Genomic DNA, 15,809 nt, shown 5'->3' with positions numbered 1-15,809 from the left:
AATTGTAATTGAGAATTGTACAAAATGCAAGAAAAGTGAAAATTATAAAGATGAAATGAACGAAAATCAAACTTAAATTATAAAATTTGTAAAACATTATAATTGAGTAGTAAAATATGTAATTTAACCTATATTTTTACCACTTGAGGTGAGAATTCGAACCCCATTTGTTATGCTTTTAACTCAAAAGATCTAAACAATATAAAGTCTTATAGCATAAGGCAAATTAGAATAAGCTAGATTGATACCAGATGAGGCCTTGTTTTATTTATCATTTATTATTCAATAGTTTAATAATTCATTATGCTGTATTCAGTGTGAACCTATTACTGCTACAATTATTTTTTGCAGAAAAGGAAAATGGACTAAGCAGTAACTAGTGAATCAAATGTTTGTAAATTGTTTATTAAACTTGAGTTTATGAAAAGTGCATCTGAGATTGTTTAAGAAAACTGAAGAATCCTCTTGATGAAGTAAATAAAAAGTTTGAAAAGGGACCAAGATACTTCAAATTTTCAAAAAGAAATGAAGAAGCTATGTGAATCATTCAAGTTACAAAATTTCTTTTTCAGCATAAACCTGACTAACAACCCATATTAGAATCTCTTCTGCCATCATACTTATTCATAACATTAAAATCTGAAACCTTAAGTACATTACAACCCGGATTCTCCACAAAGATTTGCTAGAAATAATGAAGACTATACATGCATTGATGAAGTGATGAAAAGATGTTGGACCAACCATGCTTTATTCGCAAAATGGTAAGATTTTACATGCTTTTCCAAAGAGGAAAAGTCCATTCACAACTATTTTACTGTGATGAACAAAATGAAAAGGCAGACAACAGTTCACAGACATTTAGAAACTTGGAAAACAGCAAGAAATAACCACAAAATAATAGTCCAAAAACAGAAAGTGTACAAGTGACCAAAAAAAGTGCGATGTTAGGTAGGATTTTGTACGCCATTCCTATATATTTGTCTATACAAATTCATCCTAATTAATCTGAAAATAATGAGTAGTACATCCGTAGTACTGAACACATACGAGGTGGAATTCCAAAACAAACAAATAATGAGTCCCTAAAGACACGTTAATGCAATTTTTTTTATAAACCACAGAAGTGCAATTTTCAAGTTCAAGATGTGACCACTGAAGAATTCCCTACCTATGTATAGAATATTCAGGTAACTTGTGTGAACTAGTCTTGTTTGTTATCTCTAGCTTCTAGCTCTTCCCTATTCCTGGACTTTGCTGGGGCAACCTTGGAAGGGGTTGAACGCTCAGCTTGTGAGAACTGAATCAAGATGTGCATGAGTAGAGTCACAACTCCCAAACCAATTGCTGAAAATGCAACACCCTTCCAGGAAGATAGTAGTGAAGACCATTGGAGGAACTTGAGGGCCCCTGTTACAACCACACAAGCCCAAGACAAGACAACCTGTTCCCACAGTAAAATAGTTTGTCAGGAAAAATAATACCCCCCAAGATCTTTTTTACAGGAAATTAGTAAATGTAGTTAGTTAGTAGTATTAAATTTGTCTATAATTTATATATTTTCTAATATTACTCTTAATGTTAATAAAACTTACTTTTACTGCTTTTTACATATTTTTTAGATCTAATTCTTCTAAGCCTTCATCATTAAAATATTTGTTGTTTTAATATTTATTGGCTATGCATGTGAATGTTAAAGTTCCAAAATGCTTTTTATGCATGAGAGAGTTAGAGACTGCAAAGAACTTAAGATGCTAATGCATTCCACTTATAATATATAGTAGAACTCAGAAAAATACCAGTCGTTGAGGATATTTTTGTGAAAAAAAAATACTAAGGCAGGAGACATTCTAGATTGAATTATATAAAAGACCAACCTAGATTCTATGAAAAGGACAGAAAGAGTACAATTTATGCAATACGACAAAGCTGATAAATAAGGAATATGCAAGGTTAGACATGATGAGATGAAGTATCTCACCACAAGAGACTTTATGGGTCGACCGGTATCCTGCAGCTCTTGATCACTAAATGTGTCCTCAGCTATATGTTTGTCGAACAATGCATCCTGGTGTCCCAATGGAATAGGGAGTGAAAAATGTGCCAAAAGTGTAATACAAAAATTAGAAGCTACAAAGTATATCAAAACATTCTTGCAAATAGACCAGTGGGAACTAATACATAGTAACATTATTTACACAGTTATCAACAAAAAAAATACAGACTGGCCTACATGCTTCAATTAACAGCTAAAATTACAATTAACACACCTTAGCCACGAATATGTCTCGACACCATTGAGCAACAGCTTCATTTTCTTCTGGTAAATCCTTCATCAAATGTCGCTTAATATGCACATGCACCTACGGTGGTAAAGTGAGTAAATTTTTAACTAAACTATACATTCAATATAGAAAATATATAAGATTATGAAGGAAAGATAAGAAATCCTCTTGATGAACAAAAGCAAACTAAGGAAAAACGGCATATTGAAGTGGTGTATATCATTCGGTCAAGTAGCTACACAGAAAAATCTGAATCCTTACAAGCTTCGTTATTCTTCAAAGTAAAAGCTAAAAACATACGCACTCAATTGCTAAGGTAGCTGCAAATAAAACTATGGATCCTTAAAAAGTTCCGTTATTCTTTGAAGTAATAACGAAAGTACCAAATGCCAAGTCAAAACTCTTTTTCCTCTAACAAACAACGATATTGCCTCCAAATTCCCCAGCAATAGGATGGTTTTCCATAAATACAAACAAGCCTACTCCAAATCTCCAGCATAAAGTTTTGTAAAATAAGATTATCAGGTGTCCTACAATGGTCGTTAAACAACAACCAAGTCTTATCATACTAAGGGAGATAGTCAATATGGATAAATAAACACCATTCAGATCTGCTAAAAATGTCTTTTAATAGTTTCTTCTGAAGTTCTCTTTAGTCTTCTTTCAATCCATTTAACCAGACAATCTTCTATTTGATTCACTTTTCTTACTACAGTCTCTTTTGGGCTTCAACACCATAAAACCAAAAATCAAAGAAGAAAAAATGAAATCTTATTCCATACACACTTTGAAAAATATGCTCTGGAAATAGCATATAATTTGGGGAAGAACAAAACAAATCAATTCTACCTACATGCATCGGACTCCTAATCTTAATGCGCCTTCTTCATGGCTACCATAGTACCAAAGAATACAGATTGATCAGAGAGGCATTCATAAATCAAGACACACATTGAGAACACTCCTTTTCCTGCCTCCTGACCTAATTCTTATTTATGGTCACATTAAATTAATTCTGCAGTTAAAAACCCTTCACGTTAATTACTAGTAGGAGAATAGTGAAGACAATGAAATTAAAAGAAACTTGATGAAAGTCTCATGTTTGATAGCTTCTGCTCTTATTTTGTTCTTTCTAAATGTCTACTTTGATAGGCTCACCACTGAAGATTTCCCTCTGAAGAGTCTTAGCATTGTAGGAGCAGGTGAACTCTTGGGAATTGCCACTGTTACATCATAAATGGCAGGAACAAATGAGCGCATATGATTTACTGCTGAAACAAAACCCTGAAAGCAACATAGCCGAGTAAATATTTCAGAGCAAACAGAAAAGAACAATAAAACCTAATACAATGCTTAGCAATATTAGGTCATATATGTGACATTGAATGTGTCAAGTAAATTTAGAAGAACAAAGAAGCCAAACCATGAAAGTAAAATGAAATGATGAAGTCAATATCTACTTCGAAATCACATTAAAATCATGTGAACTTACTGTAACAGGTAGCTTAAACCATTTCGACAGTTTTTACAACAAGTAATTTGAAGATTTAAAGAGTGAAAGTACAGCTACAAGGAGGATGTGATATCTTCCCAAACAGAAAAATCCAATATATGACAGAACACAAAATCAGAAAGGCAAAACATCAAATTAAAACACAACCATCTCCACAGCAAGGTAGAGTGACATTGGCAAGATTGCATGTTTCTCAAACAAAATACAGCAAAGGGCAGCAACAACCTGATTTTAAAGTCAGTTGCATTGAAGAGTACAGGTATTTTGTCACTTGCATACGTATTTTTTAAGATATAACTGGGTATCTTTAATGGAGGAATTTTAAGATTTTTTCATTGTTTTTTAAAACTTAAGCAACAAAATTTAAACCCAATTTGGACAGAAAAAAGAATTTAATAAAACAGCAAGGATATTGGTGTATTCCCTTCAAATGTGTTGCTTTTAAATGTTGCAAATGTGACTTTCTTTGAGGACTCTCATTACTTCACCTCACTAGTAAAGCCCAAAAATGCCTCAACTTACTGTTGGAAAGCTACCTTAGTTATGGCCTCGTTGGGGGTATTAATTGCAGCCTCAAGGGTGTGATTGAGTCCTGCATCATCTAGTGATACGAGTTATAAACCCAAACCCTAAAATTAAGAACCTATTTTAGATCATCGTTGGGCCCTATGTGTGAAGGAGAGTGTTCAAAAGTTACTTTAATTGCGATCATCTCTAGCCTACCTTAGTTGTGGCGTCAATGGGGCTACCTTTAATTGTAGCCCTCATGAGTGGTGGTTTAGTTCCACATTAACAATTGACATAACTTAATAAGCTCTATAAAGCTTAGCTAGTCCACACCTTCAAAGTCAATTTTGAGAGCTTGAATTAGGCCTTAAATGCAAATTCTAGGACCTACCTTGATACATAAGTCTCTACTCCAGCTTCAGATTAGCTCAAACATCATGTGGACCAATTGATACTTCTGTACGCAAATGTTAAAAAATATACAATTGACGAGTTATATTCAGACCTGGGTAGGTATCAAATACTAGCGGAAAAATTAAATTTCCGTGCCATGACTAGTCCAAAAATGTTCAAGTGAGCAACATAGGGATAAAGTCATTCATATCCAGGGATATATAGGTTTTCTTCGAAAGGATCTAATGTACAAAAATATGGGCCACTACAGATAAAAACTAGGCAGGCTCCACTTGCGATAGATTATCAACTTGAGTACTGTGTTCAGAGTGGAGGAAATAATGTTTCATGGAAAAACAAGGAAAATGTAGTTGATAAATCAAATGCAAAAGTATTGCATTTAGCTCTGGCTCTTAATATGTGTGAAACTAATACAGTTGAAGATCAGCAGCATAGTCCTTACCCTTAAATGTGATGCCTAGAGTATTTTAAATTGCCTACACTTTTGGAATTAAAAATTGTACTCAATTGGAAAGGTAAAAGACACACCTCCCCACTTCTTCAAAAAAGTTGAAGTTACAGGAGTATTTAACTTTTTTTAATATGTTATTGATAACAATTATTTTATTGTCTTTAAAATGTTTAATTTACTACTATATTAAATAGGTTTTAATATGAGACTTCTACTTTTTTAATTTCTATCTCAAACATCCAAGCAATAGAATTGGAATGAAACTTAGAAGTCTAGTTCTACACCCTAATTCTTTCATTGGGCGACCACAGCTCAAACATAGAATCTATGGTTGTAAACCAATACCAGAACTGTTAGAATGAAATTAAAAATAAACAGTCACTACCAACTGGACCTAAACCCCCATCCAACAGCGTGCAAAATTTCCTACCCGATGAACTTCCAATTTTCTTGTTTTTATATGATTGATCATTTCTAAGAAAACCCAAATAAACATGTTTTTGTAGAACCCCTAATTATTTTTCTAACCTACATTGTCTAGTTTGGGAGACAGACCAAATTTACAATAAGAGTCAAGAAGTCACGAAGACAATAATACGAGGTGAAACAAAGAGTGAAATGAAGACACCCTAATTAAATTAAAAAAGGGTCTCGGGTTTTTTTTTTATTTAAATATAGTTTATATTGTAGTACAACAACAAAATTGATATAGGATTAAATCAACTTTGATGAAAAAGCTGTAAGAATATTCCACAAAATAAGAGGGTTATACATTCACAAGAATCTAAATAACTCATCTTACAAATGAAATTCAATTTTCACAATCCTCAAAACATTAGATAAATCAATGACCAATTGTCCATATTAACCTAGCATATATTTCACAGAAGTATCCAAAGTATCACCATTCTGAATCATTAAAAAGAAAACTAGTTCTCCATTTTAAAACTCAAAATTAAGACAACCCCTTTAACCACCCTTGACAGGTAGAGTGACAACAACAAATTATAAGCAGTAGAGAAGTAATATGTTTTCACATAAAATCCCTCCAAAAGTATGCTAACATGGATTAGTTGAGCCTGAAAATTAACTAGACAAGAATCATGCAGAACCTTCAAACAGTGGAAAGAAAAAAGACAAGGAAAAAAGACAGACAAAAAAATCAAGGAATTATATTCAACCTTAGTTCTTGGAATCAAAACATTTCTAGGAACAGGCAATCCAGCTGAGGCTGCATACTCCTGAGCAGCTAATAGTTTGGCTTGTGTAAAGCGAGTTCCTTCTACAAATAGAGCCAACCAAAAGGGAAGAGGGAAATCCCTCAATTGCTGTAGGCCTGACTGCAAATACAATATTGCAAGACTCAAATGAGGTTCACAATAGTAAAACAGTTAACATACCAAGAGATAGAGGACGTGGACAGCGCAAGGGTTAGACAGAAAATTTACAGTAATTTTTACATCTAGGTGAATAAATAAGAAGACATTAATATAACAGTTAAACTATAGGAAAAAACAAACATTGAGCTGAAACGGCGTGATTTTGAGACAATGATGCTTTATTTGTATTGAGAGAAAGGAATTAATACAATAAATAGAGGAGATTTAATATCCTTTAATAATAAAGATATGATACAAAAATAAATAAAAATGTTCTTAATAATACATATAGAATCTAAATATTAATAATTATATAATATTTGATCCTTATTTCTACAATTATAACAATAACATGTGCAAATATCAATTATATTTGAGTATCCCATACCTTTAGTGTGCTTTCATCCTTGGCCCAACTTCTCTCCAAGAAAAGATATTCGGAAAACCACATTGACCAACCAATAACCTGCACATTTTAACTTAGTTGATGATCAACATTGACATAAATGATGATATGATCAATGAAGCTATCAAAAGTTCAAGTAGGTTCAAAAGCATCCATGTCCAACCACGCCTTAAGCAGACATAGATCATGTGATAAACAAAACTAGCAAACGGAACATCCCGTTATTATCAATATATGCATACAATAAATGCCCCCATTTCACAATTCATTCCAATTTCAAATCATATAATTTCTATCACCCCTAATCAAACCATTAAAACATAAACATAGGAAAACAAGTACCATTCAACAAGCTCTAACATAACATACCGGTAGAAACTTAGAGGATTTCTTCATCACAGCTAGAGTGCTCCCAAGGCAACCTGAACGCTGAAGAATAATAATGTTCAAAAATAAGTCAGTAGTTGAAGCAAACCCAGATGAGTCAAGAAACACAATTCAAATCTAAGAATATCACATTTATGATGAAATAGACCTATAAGTAGGCCTCAACTATGAGTACTTTTGTCCTAGTAAGATAATATTAAACATTTCAGAATGACAAATGAAATATGCAATTGATTCTAATACATTGTAAATTCTAGTATTAATTTTCTTGTGTTGAATATGTGAAAGGGGTCATACTAAATACGACAATCACCTGAGCTAAAACCCATCCAACGAGCCAATCAATGTCACTTCTGTGATTGGATATGACAAGAGCATGCTCTTTACCTGGAAAATTCTAGACAGAATCAGAATTCAAGTGATTTATATTAAGAAAAATGCAGAGACCTTATATACTCCTTTTTCCTTTTCCAAAACACGTGCACAACACAAGAAGAAACAAAATGAAGGGGGGAGGGAGAGGTAGGAAAGCGTAAAGCACCAAATGCAATAGAAGATACTTACCCATTGAACGAAAAGTTTCACTATCTGTGAATACTTGGACCTGAAGACATAAAAGTTCCAAAAGAAGATTTGGTTATTCAAAATGCAACAATAAGAACAATTAAGTTAAATTCATATATGATGTCATTTAAATTACTACTTTTTCTTCTTAGATGAAAAATCAGTTTTACACATTGTAATACGCTTCAAATTAGTTAGTAGAAATAATAGGATTAGAACATGAGTCAGGGTGATCAAAAACATTAAACAACAAAAGAGAAGAGATATCAGAAGGATTGAATTTTTCCTATAGTTTAAATGAAAAGAAGGTCTATCAAGAAGAGAAAAGAATGGATAAATGTGCCAAATTGGTTGGTAAAACATGCCTGCAAGCAGTAATATTCAGTCATCCTAAATCTCTACTTTTTTCATAGCTTAGTTGCTAAGGGAAAAACAAAATCTATCACAAAAGGAGAAAAGTAAACACAAAAATAAGAATGATAAAAAATAATTGTAATCCTCAATCCAATTTCCCACCGTATGGACCCATCTAGCACTGTGCAAGATCTCCCCTCCATTTTAATGCCAAAATCCCTTAACTAAAAAAAGATTACAGTGTCTGCGCAAACCTGCTAATCACTAAAGAACTAGATATTTGTATTGCAATCATTTCAAGTCCATGAGCAGAAAAAGTAACTTTAACCCAAAAAATTCACAATCTCTAATCCTAGCCATTGCCACAGCAGTAATCATGGAAAAGTAGCAGTTATATTCTGTCTTGTCCATTAAATTCCCCCATTAAAAATAAACACAAGCTAGAACAGCTTCATTTCAGTTGAAAGTCGACATCATACAAGCCAAGCATCAACTTTCGCATTTCTTCACTTTTAAGTATCCTAAACATCACGACCCGGTTCATTCCCCAATTAAACAACCTTCACTCAAACGAACCTTAGGGTCTAATCGTACACCCGCCTATAAATACCCAAGGTTTAAAAATTCAAATGCCAATTCAAGAAACCGGCCAGAAATAATTCAGTAAAGATAAATAATACATACCCAATCACAAACCATAATTTACAGTAGCTACTTTAAAAGTCATACCAAAGATAATCTCTGATTAACTAACAGTATAAAAACTTACACCGCCATTGCACGCCTATTAAACTCATTCAGTACTCCAAAGCCACACCATCTAGCAGAGCAAGCAAGTAAAGCACAAAACAACACTTTGCACCAGTGAACTATGAATAAAATCAACAACATTAACCAAGACAAGAGAAACTAAACCTTAACACCAGCCCACCAATCAATAATCCACACGAGTTCCAACCACAGCAGTTCCGCCACCACCCGGTTCATCCGCCGGTACAAATTCTTCGACACCGGCCGCACAAACACGTAGCATAGTGCCTGAGAGCATCACACCACAACTTTTTAACACCCCACAGTACCAATTATCATCAATTAATCGACAAACAACTAATACTCAGTGAAGAAAACTTTATCCGAGTTGAACAAAATGAAGGAGTTCCAACAAGAAGGGGCGGAGCGAAATCTCGAATAATAACCAAAAATGCAAAAACATAAAATAATGATAAAAAAGAGTGTGAAATGGATCGGTTGATGGTGAAAGAATAGGGATTTTGATTTATTTAGAAAGAAAGAAAACCTGAATGAGGTTAACGATGAGGCCAGAGGAGAAGAAGAGAAGGCCCAGTGGAACGACAACAGCTGCAGTCATAGCCAGCGGATTTCTGAAACTTCGATTTGTCGATGATTTTGATGATGTTTCTTGCACTGTTGTCGATCTTGTTTACGCTGATGCTTGCTATGCCTACCTAAGTGCGTGTACCTCACCGTCTCTTGCTTCTGATAACGTGCTCTCTATTAGTTACTTTATTTTTTTATTTTAATTCCAACTTAAACTATGAAAAGGTATAAATTAAATGTTAAATTATATATTTAATATATTTTTATATTATAATGATTTGATTATTTAATTTTTTTAAAACGAGTTAATACAATCGCTTTCATTATACTTATTTTTTTTCTATTGATATTAAACAATAAAAAAATATGAATGATTGTTTCAATTCTTATAGAACTCATTCCTAATCTTCATCACAAGTCTTATTGTCAAAAACAAAATTCTCCTAACTAATCAAGAGAAAAGACATAGATGATCATACTCGTAATAAAAATAAAGATTGATATAAATAAATTATATATTAATTAAAATTGTTTATTAATGAAATATGTGACATAGTTAACTAGATGTGTAATTATAATAATGTCACCGTAAAATTAATAAAAAAATATATTATATTGACTAGTTTTTAAAGAAATTATATTAAATAATAAAATGAAATTAAAAAGATATTATAATAATAAAATAAAAGAATCGCAAGCCATTAAAAAATTAGAAATAATACATCTCACAAACTAGTCTTGCAATCAATCATTTATATAAATTTGTTATATTTAATTAAAATTTTGAATTGTCGAAATATAGGATGACATGGGGAAGGTTTTTAAATAAGTTTCTATGGTTGATTTTTAAATAGTAGTATTTAATTCTTTTATAACTTGGGCACTTAATAAAGTAAATATTTTTATTTAATTCATTTGTGATACCGACTTCAATTTTAATAGTGATATGGGAGTCAATTTAATGTAAATATGATTGAAGGAGAATCTAATAAAAGGAAAAGGAACTTCATATGAATAAATAAAAGAATAAACATGAGAAAAAGAACTTAAACACTTTAAATTTGGTCATTGCTGAAGTATAATATAATATTGTTTGTGATAAAAAAATATTAAAATAATGATAAAAAGATAATAAAATTATTATGTTTTAGTATATTTTTAAAATATATAGTGTGCCTATTTGATATATACCAATTATCTATAAAATAATGTTGGATAGATCCAAAATTCTAACGAACAATTAAACAATTCAATAGTTAATTGTTACACTGCTCAATAATTTTCAATGACATCACTATTTTTAATTTAGTGATAAATTTAAATTTCTTTTAATATAAATCGTATTTGATGTATGATTCATATAAAACAAAATTAGTAGTTATATATATATATATATATATATATATATATTAAATATAAACTATTTCATTATTCCTTCAATTTTTGAAAGAAAAAAAAAACTGGTATAGATATAAAATTATAATTCAATGTTTTAATCTACAAAGTTAATATTTTATATAAAGTTATTGATAGAATAAAAATTACATTATATATATATATATGATGTCTCTTTCTTTCATTTAATAAGTTTTTTTTATTACTATTCTAGTTGGAATAGTCTTTTTCCTAAAAAAAAATTTCTATTTTTTTTTCAAAAAAATCTAAGAATTTTCTTGTTTTTATATAATTTATATGTATGGGAATATGAATCTATCTTTCTTTTTCTACATAACAAATCCTCTCAGTTACAGTTAAAACATTTTCACATTTTTTTTTAGCAAATTTTTTTCTATGAAAAAATATATTATATTGTTATTGTCGGTTGACTGTTCGTTGGTTGATTTCAATCACAAACTCTACATCCGTCTGTTTCCTGCTCCTTTGGAACGTAACTCTGCTGAAACAGATGGTCCTACCTGTTCGTTCATTGCAATCTGACAATCAAGTCAGTGCAGGGCTTATAAGAATTTAAAAAGTAATTAGTTTTAGTCTTAGAAACAACCTCCCTTAACCTATGATCTCAAGTCCCTTCTAATAATTGACCTCTTATAATAGTTTTCCATAACGAAAATATAATCTCAACTGAAAGCATACTCAACAGAAAAGAAATATTTTGTTTAAGGGCTTACTCTCACACTGGTGCAACAGATCAGAAACTTTCCTATAAGGGTGCATAAAATAATAACAGAATAACCACCAAGGTACCAACTCGTGTACCAGCATCACGGGTCCAATTTGTTTACGTAGGCACCATTAGCGTGACTCTATGCATCATAGATGCAACCTAGACTTTACATGTCCTAGCACACATGGACTTGGGTTTAAAAGAAAGTGTTTTACTTGTGTTGGACCCTACGCGCACTAAATGCACCCCTAAGTTCATCACTACCCCTCACTAACCACCTAGGCCTTATGCGCGAAAAGTTAATTTAAGCATACAAAGGGGCGAATACATATGTTTTGGGGCCCAATCACATAGCCCACCAACTTGACCCAAGAACCGAGTTAACCTGTTTATGGCAAGTGCTGAGGTTTTACCTCCGAGTGCTGAGCTTTGAGCGCTCTCGTCCAGTACATAAATAAATAAAGGGTAAGAAAATAAATATTCTTAATTATATGTATTGTGCTTTTATTTTATATATCATAATTTAAAATTTTAGTTCATTTTTTTTTCAATAAGTTCATTACTTGTATTTTTAGTTTAATTAAAACAAATAAGAAATGTATGATACAACTGTTTAGTATATAAAAATAAAAAATAATTAGTTATTATATTAATTTATATATTATTTTATAAATTAAAATATTAATATTTAAAATAATTTATATTATTAATAAAAAATTATAAATTAGTTTTTAAATTTGTATCTATCAATTATTTAGTTACTAATTATTTAGATTTTAAATTAAGTTTATTTATAATTTAAAGTAATTAGTAGCTAAAATTTTCATAGTTAATATTATATACTAAATTTATAATTTTTTAATAATAATAATAATAAATGTTTTTATCTTCTATCAAGTTCTTCAATTTGTCTATCAGTTTCTCATCTTGTTGATAGAGGTAGAAGTAACGATAAAGATACTCTCACAATGAAGTTAAATGTGATTAAGTGTTAAAACTTTCATTACCTTTTACCTTAAATGTTTCTCTTATTTATAACTATGTCATGGGCCTACGGGGAGAGCGTTCATAGATTTTAATAATGTTTTACTTATATTATTGTTCTCGTTGTCAACTTACTACGCTAAGAGATTGGCTGATTGTAATATTATGACCTTCAACTAAGTGAGCAATCTGACTTGTCTAGAAACTCGAGTAATATTATGTTTGGGTTAAGTACCAAAAAGTGGTTAATTCTTCTTGTACTATTTTATTTCAATTTTAATGTGCACTCAACATAAAATTTAAAACTCCAAAGTGTCATTGTCATATATATTTAAAAAAAAATGCAAAAGAGGTGTTTTATTGTGGTGAAGGCGCTTTGAGTGGAGGTGCTTGTGGTGTAGTGGTTTGCTCAAGTGGTGAAGCGAAGCCATTACTTTTAGGTGTTGTGCATTTGTCTTTGAGGTAAGCAAATTTGTTTTCACATTGCTTTTTCAGTTGTAACGGGTGTTAAGCTCTTACCGGATATCACGATCTGAAACATTGCCTACAGATGAAGAAATCTGAAAGTATCTATGTGTACTTTGGATTTTCAAATCCGAAATGAGGTCATTGTTTTTCGGATGTTGACATTCGGAAGGTCACTTTTTATTGTCAAAATAAGTTTCTGAATGACCATATTCAGAAGAAACATACTAATTTTTAACTTGCATATCAAAAACTTCGTGATTTGAAAGGTATGAATATCCGAAAGACAAAGACTTCTGATATGTGTTTTTTTATGCTGTCAATGAATATCATGAATTTATACATGAAAAATTAAGGAAAGATTAATGTATGATGATCACGACCAATCAACATTGCCTTCTCATCGACAACTCTTTATCTTCGTCATAGTCGTTTTCAAGGAGAATGAATAAGTGAAGTGTGACTCGATGAATCCTAAATAGTATTTTAAATAAGTAAGGACAAAAATGACTTTTTCATGTGTATTGGTGCAAATATAAATTGATATAGTATAAGAAGAATCAGCCATATTTTAGAACAATAATTGTAGTAGGATCGTGTGCCAAGTTGTTTTTGGCATTGTTTGATAGTAAAAAACTCTTTTATATATCAATATTTTTTAGTTTATAAAATAATATTTAATTTATTTAATATAATAATTAATTATTTTTAATCTTTAAAATTAAATTTTATTTGATAATTTTATTGTAACAATAATAAAAAGTTTGAATTACAAGAATCAATGCTCATAAACATTTTTAATTGCAATGAAAATACATGACCCTTTCTTTGGCTTTTGAAATCTGCATCATTCCTTAAAAAAATATAAAGAATAAATCTGCATAACCAGATGATGATTTTTCTCATCTGAATATTAATATTGGAATAAAGGATTGAATGGGTCCACCAAATGGCCAAACCTATTATATAATAATAATGATAATAATAGTAATAATAATAACAATATTAATAGTAATTTAATGGAAGAGTTGAATAATTTATATAACGTTTTATTTCTTTCATTATACATTAAATTCATTTTGTTTAGTTCAACGTTAAGTTATATTAAAAAGTCTTACACTCTACAAGATTTTATTATACAGTTAGATGTTAAATATAATATGTGTTTATTTTCAAATTAGTCAAAATTATTTTTAATTTATTAGATAAATTTGCGTTGTAAGTTTTAATTAGGAAAAATAGTTTAATTTTTGTATAGAAAAATAATTGCAAATTAAATTACAAAATTACACATCACTGAATGAATCATTCTGAGCATAAGACAATGAAAACCCATAACTGCCCTCACAAAATAAGACAACATTTTTGCTACTTTTTAAAAAATATTTTTAATACGTGGCAAGTTTATTATTCTACAGTGTACTAATATTTTTTTAATAGTTTATATATTTTTAAATTCTACAATTTTATATTTTAATTGTTTATTTTTGTTTTTCATTTTTTTTTAAAAAGTGCGATCCCATTATTATATTAATCAACGCATGATTATAGAAAACAATATTTGTTTAAGTATGTTTTTTTTTTATATTTTAAACTTGATTGACAAAATTTTAAGATATATAGTATAAAAAAATACGAAATTACAGACGTAAAAAGTTAATTAAAAATTAACATTACAATACATAAAACATTACTTATATATAAAACTAAGTTTATGGTTTATTTTTTGACTATAGTTGATCCAATGATAAAAAAATTAGATAGTATATATAGAAGATAAATTAAGTTGTACCCGTGTAAGTTTTCTTGAATATTATATCATTAATATATTTATAAAACAATTATTTTTAATTTAATTATTAAATTATAATTTTATATTATTATAACTATTTATGTTGTATTTTATTGAAATTGTATAACAGTTAAACGATTCATATGTTAATATATATATTACGTTACTTTTTATTTATATAAAAAAAATCAGAATTTAAACTTAATATTAAATTTTGCATATTGGTTTGTGTGAAAAGACTTTTAATGTAATCATCAATTTTAAAAAATAACTCAATACAAAAATATTTAACAACATGTTTAGTAGAGTTATACCGTATAATTATATATATATAAAATTATATATATATATATATATATATATATATATATATATATTCCAATCTTAATATGATGATAGTATAAAAATAATGTTTGTTTCATTATTTTATATTTATTAACTTTGGACTACTTTTCCCAATATACTATACTGTGCTACATGCAGGCCAACCAATTATTGGTTCTCAAATTACTGTTATTTTTGTTTTTATTCAAATAATTTATTAGGTTTGAGAGATGTATGATGTGTTTATATTATTATTTTATCATTTAGTAACATAATATAAAAAAAAATTATGAAATAAAAATTAATTTTGGAGAAAAAAATAATAATTGCTATAGAAATTAAATTAAATATTAACTAATAAATATTTCTAAGTTAGTTTATATTATTGTTAAATAATTTCTAAATATATATATATATATATTTTTTTTTTTTCATTACACAGTCTTTACATGATGCTTGTTACAATAAATGTATAAAAATAATTTATAATTTTTTGTTGAATACTTTGCAAGGGTATAAAT

The 15,809-nt window shown here is 29.6% G+C and overlaps 1 protein-coding gene across 2 annotated transcripts; it reads right to left on the bottom strand.

Annotated features, from left to right (window-relative positions):
• Positions 1-860: 860 nt before the first annotated feature.
• Positions 861-9,802, bottom strand: LPAT2 (lysophosphatidyl acyltransferase 2). 2 transcript variants are annotated; one of them, XM_090304303.1, is made up of 12 exons: positions 9,558-9,756; positions 9,176-9,298; positions 9,030-9,080; positions 7,907-7,946; positions 7,656-7,729; positions 7,325-7,384; positions 6,938-7,015; positions 6,352-6,510; positions 3,444-3,569; positions 2,271-2,363; positions 1,982-2,068; positions 861-1,444 (listed from the first exon to the last, which is right to left on the bottom strand). In XM_090304303.1, the coding sequence occupies exons 4-12, from the start codon at positions 7,908-7,910 to the stop codon at positions 1,205-1,207; spliced, it is 921 nt and encodes a 306-aa protein (XP_090160429.1). In that variant the 5' UTR covers positions 7,911-7,946; positions 9,030-9,080; positions 9,176-9,298; positions 9,558-9,756; the 3' UTR covers positions 861-1,204. The 2 variants fall into 2 exon arrangements, with proteins under 2 accessions (XP_090160429.1, XP_068494125.1); XM_068638024.2 differs by lacking the exon at positions 9,030-9,080 and having other exon boundaries at positions 9,558-9,802.
• Between the last annotated feature and the right edge of the window lie 6,007 nt (positions 9,803-15,809).

The sequence above is a fragment of the Phaseolus vulgaris genome, chromosome 7 (genome assembly GCF_051622355.1).
Source record: "Phaseolus vulgaris cultivar YP4 chromosome 7, ASM5162235v1, whole genome shotgun sequence".
NCBI classification, from domain to species: domain Eukaryota; kingdom Viridiplantae; phylum Streptophyta; class Magnoliopsida; order Fabales; family Fabaceae; genus Phaseolus; species Phaseolus vulgaris.
The sequence above is the reverse complement of the archived record's forward strand: the minus strand, read 5'-3'. Positions and strand labels throughout refer to the sequence as shown.